Source organism: Carassius auratus, chromosome 27, assembly GCF_003368295.1.
Source record: "Carassius auratus strain Wakin chromosome 27, ASM336829v1, whole genome shotgun sequence".
NCBI lineage: Eukaryota > Metazoa > Chordata > Actinopteri > Cypriniformes > Cyprinidae > Carassius > Carassius auratus.
Window position 1 is genome coordinate 5,611,065 of NC_039269.1, and position 10,994 is coordinate 5,622,058.

The following is a 10,994-nucleotide window of genomic DNA, read 5'->3' on the forward strand; positions in this document are numbered from 1 at the left end:
CCCATCTCTCTCTCTCTCTCTCTCTCTCTCTCTCTCTGTCTCTCTCTCTCTTCATTCAGCTCATTCAGCACGTGTTTGTTCTGCAAAACTCCTAAAAGTATTACACCTAGGATTCAGCTTTTTATTTCCTCTTGTTTATAATATAATATAATATAATATAATATAATATAATATAATATAATATAATATAATATAATATAATATAATATAATATAATATAATAGTTTAAAAGTTTACAAGCTCAAATTAACTGATTATTTCCAAAATTTTTAATATTAAAATGATCTAGTGGAAAAAAATAGGTTAAATTAAGATCTTGATGTTAATAAATAAATGACTGGACATTTTGCAATAAAAAAACAAATTTATATTATATTATATTATATTATATTATATTATATTATATTATATTATATTATATTATATTATATTATATTATATTATATATTTTTTACATTTTCACTTTGGATAAAAGCGTCTGCTAAATGCATAAATGTAATTTAAATTTAATTTTAAATATAACCTATTTTGTAATTAATAGATGACAGTGAAATATGGGTGGCATTTTCTTTTTAATATGCACATCAAAAATGCATGTGACAAAATTTTTGTAGAAGTAAAAAATAAAATATGTAAGTAAGTAAAATGAGAAAATAAACTTTTGCACCTTAAAATTCAGGCAGTTTTATTTTCCAGTATTCTTTATACTCTTATTTTATTAATTTCTTTTTAAACTTTTTTTTTCTTCTCAGCTTAAATAAAGTATCCTAAATCTCTCAGCATATGATTGTTGCACTGGGGACATTCGTGCAGAAGTTTAATGTAGCAGTGATGTTTTGATGCTTTAGTCTTGGTGTGAAAGCAGACGCTGAATTAAAGGGCTTATCTTACACGCTCTCATTCAAATTAATCTTCATTTGGGGGTTTTGTCCTGATTCAGGCACTTTGCACAAACATCCTCTACACGTGTGGATGTCCGGGGTTTGGGAAGTGCTGGAACAGAACATCCTGAGAACAGCGGCTCACAAAAGAAGCTGTGAGAGGAATGAGAACTCCAGAGTGATGAGGTGTTTCATTAATGAGATTCAGGAGGAGAACTCTGAGAGAATGAGCGAGTGATGCAGCTGCTGCTGAACACTGTGAGCTGCAGGTGGCGCTGTGTGTCACATCATCACTGCATTCACTCCTGCACACAACCAGACTTTATACAAATTAAAGAAATACAAATAAATATATATTCATATATTTTGGAATAAGCCTATATTTTTTATTATAGAAGAATTGTTTTTATTGAATTAATGAAATAAATTTTGAAATAGTTTTTTGTATTTCCTAAACATCAATTATTTTTCCTAAATATTGTTCTGTGTTTTATATGTGTGTGTGTGATTTAAATAAATATAAACAAATTAAATAAGCTATTTAAATGATTATTAAGTTCACTTCCATAAATCAAATATGCATATGTAATAAATATGTAACATATGTAATTAGTATGTGTTTCTGAACTCAAAGTACTTTATTCAAAAAAAAAAAAAATCTTTACTAGTCATTTATGGTATTTTATATAATGTGCATGTTATAATGTTTATATTTTTATTTTTTTTCCATTTTAAATATTAGCCTAATTCTCAATGTTGGTCAAGTATATATATATATATATATATATATATATATATACTGTACATATATTTATTTATTTATTTTTCTTTTGGATACATATATTCATAGAATAAGTTAGTTAAGTTTATAGCCTATATATAAAACAACAACAACTACAACAACAAAAAACTATAATATCCAATATCTAAGGCTTTAGAACATTTTATATTAAAAACTGAAATACTTATTGTTTGGCATTTCCCAAAAATATAACTTGTGTTAAAATGGTGTTATTATGGTATTAAATTTGCCTGTTTTAAATATATTTAATGCTCAATGCTTATTAAAAATGAATTCCATTAATTATGAAAAACATGTTATACCCAAATCTCAGATAAATAAATGCATTTATTTAGCATTATTTCTGCTTTAATATAAACTTTAATATATTTTTTTATATGAATATTAACATAAAATATGCAGGTTGGTTCAAATGCATTCAAAAAGAAAAAAAGAAAAGAAAAGTGACAACAAACTAAAATAAATAAATAAATAAATAAATAACTTTTGCAATAATATGAATAAGAGTATAGAGCTCACATTTTTTGTAATAGTTTTTTTATTTGTGAGAGTCTCTAATAGGCCTACAGCCCAACTTTAGGGTTTTCTATTAGCAAAATGCATTTATTAATCTAAAATATGGTCAAAAATATTTGTAAATGGATTAAACAGAAGCACTTTCCACATTTGAAACTTTTTTATTGAAAGACAAAAAAAAAAAAAAAAAAAAAAAAACTCTGCATTGAAATACAAAAACATAAAGAAAGGAACGGAAGAAAAAAACACCTCAATCAGTACGATAAATATTTTCATAATCCTAAAGAAACATGTTATTCTTATTGTTATCAATGAGTTTAAGAGATTAAACAATAAGCACAATTTCAGTAAGAAGGACATCAAATCAAGTTAAATAACAAATTAAGTTCTCACAAAGACATTTAACCTGATTGCAAAGATAAATTATAGTAAAGTTTCTTCCTCAACTTCTCAGAATGCACATAAATATATATAAAAAAAGAGGCAGTTTGGGAGTTCGCTGGATAAACATTAAAAATCTTAAAATGTATAGCATACCGCTCTTGTTTTATTAGAAGTGCGACCTTTTCCTTTCAATAACCATGCTTTCTTCAGATGAATCTATCAAAAGCATTGTTCCAGAAAAATGTACATCTACAGGCTATATATACTGAGAAACTCGCTTGATACATCTACTGTTACATTTCCTTTGAAGCCTTCCGCCTGAGAGGCGCGGCGAGTGACGTCACAAAGCGCTGCGCGCGCAGACAGCGAGAGGCGTCGGATGGAAGAGGAAACGCGTTTAATGAGGTCATTTCTGGAGACTTGGATTTCTGTCGTCCACCCACACACACATACACATACACACACACAGAGAGAGAGAGAGAGAGAGAGAGAGAGAGAGAGAGAGCCGGAGAAACGAGTTAAAGCGGAACACTACAGACATACAGAAAAGCCCATTCTTGACTGACGGACACACAGAACCCTTCGTGATGTTTCCTGATTCATCCACAGGGTGAGTCTAACACACTTCTTTTCTGTACTTTTACATTCTAATCGTCACGTGGATCATTTTAGCCTCCTATTTCAAATGCCACATTATATCGAGCGCGCGCGAATGTGGTCTATTGCGTCATCATCATCAGATGCTACATCAGAATTCATCTCATAAGCGCGCTGCATCATCTTTAAAATGATCTTTCTGCGCAGTCACCTCTGTGAGTTTAAAAGTGAGGGTAACCGAGTGGATAGCGAAGGAACCTGTTAAACTGGTTTGACGCTCTTATATATATTGGACACATTATTACAATCATGTTTTAAATGAACAAAGCTCATATAAGCAGTCGATATACGGCGTGATGTAATATCTAGATGATGAAACGTGAGGTGATGAGGTGTAGGCGAGAGCCTCGTGTTGAGGTGCACGTATCACTGTGACATCAGATGATGATGATGATGATGATGATGATGAATGAAATACCCGCGATATCTTATCAAGTTTGTTTGCTTTATGTAAATGTTTTGCAAATATTCTTAACTACATATTAATTATAATGCCAATCAGTGATTACATTCATTTTTCACGAACAGCAGCTATAATACTACTACTACTACTACTACTACTAATAATAATCAGTAGTAATCCAGCTGACGAAGGACGTTCTCTCAAAGTCTAACGGTTTTAATTATTATTTAAATGTATCTATTCTTGTTTCAGAACGTCCAGGGAACATTGGAAAGTAACATTCTCGAGATGTTTGATAATGCTACAATGGAATGTTCTGATAACAGGTGTAACAAAACAACACGGGTTTAAACAGGGCGAACTCCCCGAGAACATTCAGAAACATTCATGGAACTGAAGCAGAATGTTTCTAGAACACAGAGCCTATTGTTAGCTGAACTTTCCATTCCGTATGGGTTATACAAATTTCCATTCTGTATGGGTTATTAGGGAACCAAATTATAATGTTCTAGCAATGTTCTTTTATTTGTTTCATCTATAAAATAAGATTTCCCAAACCTTAAGTGAGTCATATGTGATTGCTGGAGTTTCCAGTGTGAAACATTAGCAGAACTGCTCACAGGGATCATTTGTATAACCTGACCTGTCCAGCCCTGAATATTGCCCTCCCCAGTGTTTTGATTTGATCAGACTGAGCTCAGATGATGAACACATGATTTATTATCAAAACATTACATGGGGAAGAAGACAGACAGAGTGACTCCAACACAAACTCTCAGCTTCATTCTGACAGTCTTTCATACTTTTCTCTCTCAATCATATTAGAGAGAGATATTAGATTTGTTTTTGTTTTTTGTTTCTGTCATTTGCTTTGAAAAATAGTTGAAGTAAATAAAGTTAACCTTTTAATATTTTATTTCAGTTAATGTTTATTTTATTTCAAGTAACATAATTGTTTTTTTAAATTCCTTTTTGTCTTAAATATTTAGATAATTAAATAATTCTAATGATATTAATTGAAATAATTTAATCAATTAAATTAGTGTATTTCTCATTATTAGTATTTTTTAATGTTTATATGGTAGTTTTTATTAATTTTTTCAATTAAATGGAAATGAGAAATGTTGAAATTAAAATAAATTACTTTTTTTTACATTTCGTTTCAGTTAATGTTTATTATTAGTTTTTTATGTCTTTAGTTTTAGTTAATTATAATAACCCTGATTTTACACATTTTGCTTCTCAAGTCAATCTAATAATAGAAAATGAAATAAATAATTTAATTTAACATTTTCCTTAGTTTTTTTTGTATCTGTTATTTTTTTATATATATTTTTTAAATATATCAACATAATTATTATAATATTTTTACTTTATTTTAGCTAAACTAAATGAAAATAATGAAAAATGTTGATTTGAAAACTAATAAAACAAGTTTAATATATATATATATATATATATATATATATATATATATATATATATATATATATATATATATATATTCAGTTAATATTTATATATTATAATATTTATTTTATTTAAAGTAACAGAAATGTTTTTAAGTGCTATTTGTAGTAATTAATTATTAAAACCCTGATCCAGAAGAATTATTTTCCACATGTTGCTTCTAAAGACACTGAATGGGATTGAATGCACACCTCAGGACTGTCTCTCTGCTCTCCTCCAGGTGCAGTTATGAGGAGTGTAAGGCCACAGCTGATTGGCTGCTGGCTCAGGCCCCAGTGCGCCCCCTGCTGGGGATCGTGTGCGGCTCCGGACTCGGAGGACTGGCAGAGATGCTGAAAGATCCTCTGGTGATCAAGTACAGTGACATCCCGAGCTTCCCTCAGAGCACCGGTGAGTTCAGAGCATGTGCTGCAGCTGATGCGCTGTAATCGTCTCCAGACTCACTCCTAACCCTGTTTTCTGTAGTTCACGGTCACGCTGGAAGGCTGGTGTTCGGCACGCTTAAAGGAACGCCGTGTGTTTGCATGCAGGGCAGGTTTCACCTGTATGAAGGATACCCCATTCAGAAGGTGATTAACACACTGACAGCTCATCTCAGATAGACCCAGCTAACAAAACCATCTTCTAACGTTCTGCTTGTGTTTCCAGAAAGTTATGAAAGGGTTCAGTCGGATTGTTCTCTCAAAAATTGTCTTTCTGTTTTTGTCTTGGTTGTTCATGTTTCCTTAAGCATCATCGACATATAGTTTTTTATTATATATATTTAGAATTTTCTTTTTTTTTTACATTTTTTTTTTTGTTATCGTTTCAGTAATTTAGTACATTTTGTTTTTATTAGATATTTTTATTTATTTATATTTTAATTAATTAAAAATATCGGTTTTAGTTTTTTTTATGTCTATAGAGTTATCATTTGTTTTTGTTTCAGTTTTAGTTCTTCTCGAACATCAAGTTAAACTAAACTATTTGTTTTTTTAAATACACCTACATAATTGTCTGTAATTTTTAGGTTTAATTTAATTTTCTGAAATGAAATAAGTTTATGTTTTTCATATTTCATTTTATCTCAAAGTTTTTGCATTTTAAGTAACAAAACATTTTTTTATGGGTTTAGATTTAATTTGAGTTAATCATAATAGAACACATAAATGGAACATTACATTGTATCATTTTGCAAACATTATAGAAATGTTACTTTTGAAAAACTGTTAAAGTTCTGAAAAAGTAGCAACATTTAAACTTGTTAGATAAACATCCAACTGAAACATTTACAGAAAAACCTTCCATGATTTGAGAACATTATTAAAGAACAGAGGGCTTTACACGAATATTTCCACAGAACGTTCCGAGCTCATTCCCAGTCTTCCGAGGAGGAGCTGTTGTCTTTCATTATCTCCTGCACTGTATCACTCCTGTATTATCAGTGTTTGCTGAATGTAAATATCAGCTGTGTTTTTATGAATACAAAGCAAACTTTACACGTGTGAAATGTTCACAGAGTTACACAATCATCTCTCTAGTCCTGCTCTTCTGAGAATAAGTGCATAGATCCCTGACTATCATCCCGGTGTTTGTCTGTGCATTACATGTTTCTGGTGATTCTGAGATGAAATGTGGCGTTGTTTCTGATGCTGTGGTGATCTGGTTTGGGCAGACCACGATGCCGATCCGTGTGTTTAAGCTGATGGGTGTTGAGACGGTCATCCTGACCAACGCCGCCGGAGGACTCAACCCAGACTTCACTGTGGGAGACATCATGGTCATCAAAGACCACATCAATATTCCCGGATTCGCTGGAAACAACCCGCTGGTGGGAGCGAACGACGAGAGGTGAGACTCTGATGATGCTGATGTGAGTCTGAGATTCTACTACATCAATAACAGCACTGAATATTTTTTAGAACACAAATTAAAAAAGCTAAAGCACTAGATATATGTCTATATAAATACATTTACATATAAATACATACAATGTTTTTATTAACTGAAATGTTTTTTCTGTTCTCATGTTAGATGCATGTACTAGGAGCACCTTATAAAATAAAATAACAACAAATCCCTCGTGTTTACGCACACCTGGCGAATAAAGCTGATTCTGGTTCTACATACTGAGAGTATAGTGACTGACGGAGAGGAGTCTGAGCTGGATGATGATGATGATGATGTTCTGGTGTGTGTGGCTCAGGTTCGGTCAGCGGTTCCCGTGTATGTCAGAAGCGTATGACCGCGGTCTGCAGCAGATGCTTCACGCGATCGCAGCGGAGCTGGGTTACTCTTCCTTCATGCAGGAGGGTGTGTACAGTGTGCTGGGCGGCCCGTCCTTCGAGACCATCGCCGAGTGCAGAATGCTGCGCTCCCTCGGAGCCGACGCCGTCGGTCAGTCTAATATCACTCAGTTATTATTAGCATTAATTACACTTCCTTATATATATGTGTGTGTTTGAGTGCGTAGTTTGTAATTGTTCTGTGTTTTGTGTTCATGAAAGAATCATAAAAGAAGTAAAATAATAAGTGTGCCGGGTCAGTTGTGCTGTTGATCGGAGCTTGTTTTGACAGAGATGGAGGGAGACGGTGTCACAGAAGCAGTGTGATGTGTGAAACTGAACAGGAGTGTGTGTGTGTGTCTCTGTGTGTGTGTGTTTTAAGGCATGAGCACGGTTCACGAGGTGATCGTGGCGCGTCACTGTGGGATGAGGGTCGTGGCTCTGTCTCTGATCACCAATCAGGCGGTGATGGACTACGACAGCGAGAAGAAAGCCAATCACCAGGAGGTTCTGCAGACGGGGGAACTGAGAGCGCAGCAGATGGAGAAACTGGTCTCCACCCTGGTGTCCCGCATGCAGCTGCAAAACAACCAGCACTAAAGCACTGAGCCACTCGCTGACCGCCAGACGCTCGCTGACCACATGGATACTAGTCAGACATCTTTATACTGCAGGGACAATGGGAACAATTTCACATCAAACAATCCTGAAAGATATAAAGAGAGGTTTGAAACTTCTGCTTCTGTCATCGCCAAAGTTATTCTACTTTAAACTGAGTACTTTAATGAGTATTTATTGTGTCCAAACGTCTTAAGCGTGATTTATTTAAAACTTTAATTAATCAAGTGGAAAATAATGCACAAACATATCCAGTCTTGAAGAAAATTGGCATTATGTTTTTGATTTTATAAAAGAAGAATGTTACTGAATTCATTGTGAGGTACTGAACTGAAGATTACTGTATTTATGTGACCTATTTATGTAAAGCAGCTTAAACTATAAGGTTTTTGAGGTTGTTTTAACTTGCACTAGATGATGGAGTACTGTGGTGTTTTGTGTGTCAGATTTAAGATCTGAATCGCTGTTTTACTGACTTTTACCAGCACTTTTCCCAAAGACATTTATTTTATTGACCTGAACCTTGAAATCGCACTTCAGGCTTTACTGATGTTTCTGTGTGATCTGCTTCAATGCAATTAAAAATAATGTTGTACCAACAGTTTTCTCTGAATGACATTAGAGTGTTACTGTAATATTCCTACATCTTTCTGAGATATTAACCAGTTTTTTCCCAATCCAAACATTTCCAGTTTCCTCAGTCTCCTTACAAATAATTTCCATGACATCACATATTGATTCTTGTCCATAAATCACTAAATTGTCCTTCTTTCTCCTGAACAGTCATTTCTTGTTCAATAAAGTCACTCTTGTTTTTACTTAATAATGTAAATCTTGTTTTTATTTTTATTGCAGCCATTAAAATACAGTGAAACTGTAAAAAAAATCATCCACATAACAGGCTCATAACATGATGGAGGGAACAGGTAATCTATTATTATTATTATTATTAATGCCTTACATCAGAACAGTAAAATGAGAAATATTCAAATGTAAAAAAAGAAAAACAATTAATGATAAACAACCAGTTTTGGGCAAGTTACTTGGAAAATATAATGAGCTAAGCTGCAGCAAGATGACAAAAGTTTGCTACATCTAAGCTATTGTTTGTTTCCATTTTTATACTGAACTAATATCATACCAAGTCAATGCAATCTCTGTGATCAATAGAACTGTCAGTCAAGCAGACAGACGGGCATAATAGTTTAGTTGTTTATTCACCAATTGTTCGAAACCAATTTGGCAACAAAAATCTGAACCTATTTTTTTTTTCTATTAATTTTGTATGCAAGGAAAGATGAGTCGTGGTATGAACACAAACAACAGTCTTTAATCATCCAGAAACTAGGAATACAGGAAAGAAAACAGGCAGCACAATAAGGATAGACATTATAGACTCAACCAGGAATCATGGGGCTATGGAATGATATTCCGGACGTTATTCAAAAGATATTGCAAATTGTATTTGCAATTGCGTTTTCAATTTGTGGATGCATAAATTGTGACATAATCCAAATGCAAATCGCGCATTACCGTTTGCATTTTCGCTTTCCCGAACACACAGTGAGTGCCAAATTTCAAATTGAAAAGCAAAGTCCATTTGCAAATGCAACTCTCATGTCTTACAAGCTATGAGCCTGTCATATTTAAAAAGCAATATTAATTACCACATTGCTTTTACACTCTCTCTGCACAGCGCATGTAAACTGCCAAAACTCAAATGGAATCGCAATTCCTTTTGCATTTGAATTTCTGACGTCTACACAGAAACCTGTCAATCAAGTGACAGGGGTGGGGCTATTTTATTGGGCGTGTTTGCATTGGGAAGTGACATCACTCACAGTCGACGGTAATAAACAATTATTTACAGACGCTTTTGCGGAATGTTTTGAAATATGGAAGTAATCGGTGAAATTGGGGAGGACATGTTGACACTCGCGCACCAAGTTGACGACAGTTCATACTGTACAGATTTCCTTTTACTCAGAAGCCATTTGGTTTTGGACAGGTTAAATGAGTTTGTGGCCTTCACCTTGAATTTGATGCGAGCGGCTACTCTTAGCCAGTGTAACCTGATGAGGAGAGGAGTAACGTGAGCTTTTTTTTGGCTCATTGAAGACAACCCTCACTGCTGCATTTTGGATCACTTGCAGAGGCTTGACAGTACATGCAGGAAGAGCCAGGATAGCATTACAATAGTCCAGTCTGGAGAGAACAAGAGCTTGGACAAGAAGTTGGGTGGCTTGCTCTTCCTCCTAATGTTGTATAAGGCAAACCTGCAGCAGCGGGTCGTTGTAGCAATGTGGTCTGTGAAGCTTAACTAATGATCCATCACAACTCCTTGGTTTCTGGCTGTCCTGGAAGGAGTAATGGTTGACGAACCCAGCCTTATAGAGAAGTTGTGATGAAGCAATGGGTTAGCTGGAATCACCAGGAGTTCTGTCTTCTTAAGGTTAAGCTGAAGGTGATGGTCATTCATCAGCTAGAAATGTCACTCAGACAGGCTGAAATGCGAGCAGCTACCGTCGGGTCATCTGGTTGGAATGAGAAGGAGAGTTGAGTGTCATCAGCGTAGCAGTGATAAGAAAAGCCATGCTTCTGAATGACAGATCCTAATGACGTCATGTAGATGGAGAAGAGAAGTGGTCCAAGTACTGAGCCCTGAGGAACCCCAGTAGCACAAGACACAAGACACAGCAGGGCTGGTGACCAAGGAGCAGGTGGTGGAGGAGGCCAATGTGGAGATGGAGAGCTGATGAGCCAGGGTGACGAGGAGGGTCTGGAGTGGAACTGATGGCTGCGGATCGAGCCGGAGTGACAGAGGGACGAGGAGCAGCCAAAGGGAAAGGAGGAGCCCGACGGAGCCGAAGGGATGAGGTGCTGCCGGAGGGATGATCCCCGAGGCAATGGATGGTAGATAACAGACCAAGGTGGAGCCAGCAGGACGAGGGAGCCAGTGGAGCTATCTTTCCTTTGCAAGACAAGTTTCTAGTATTTGT

At 34.8% G+C, this 10,994-nt stretch overlaps 1 protein-coding gene across 1 annotated transcript; it reads left to right on the forward strand.

The window, feature by feature from the left end:
- The first annotated feature begins 2,940 nt into the window (after positions 1 to 2,940).
- Positions 2,941 to 8,818, forward strand: pnp5b (purine nucleoside phosphorylase 5b). Its single transcript, XM_026205403.1, has 6 exons — positions 2,941 to 3,193; positions 5,334 to 5,503; positions 5,579 to 5,682; positions 6,768 to 6,943; positions 7,299 to 7,489; positions 7,760 to 8,818. The coding sequence occupies exons 1-6, from the start codon at positions 3,171 to 3,173 to the stop codon at positions 7,975 to 7,977; spliced, it is 882 nt and encodes a 293-aa protein (XP_026061188.1). The 5' UTR covers positions 2,941 to 3,170; the 3' UTR covers positions 7,978 to 8,818.
- Positions 8,819 to 10,994: the final 2,176 nt, after the last annotated feature.

What these genes read in the sequence shown, in the direction of transcription:
- pnp5b (XM_026205403.1), top strand. Translation starts at nt 3,171, where the DNA reads ATGTTTCCTGATTCATCCACAGG. An exon ending in TTTCCTGATTCATCCACAGG is followed by an intron (nt 3,194 to 5,333) that starts GTGAGTCTAACA and finishes GCTCTCCTCCAG; the next exon opens with GTGCAGTTATGAGGAGTGTA. An exon ending in CCTCGGAGCCGACGCCGTCG is followed by an intron (nt 7,490 to 7,759) that starts GTCAGTCTAATA and finishes GTGTGTTTTAAG; the next exon opens with GCATGAGCACGGTTCACGAG.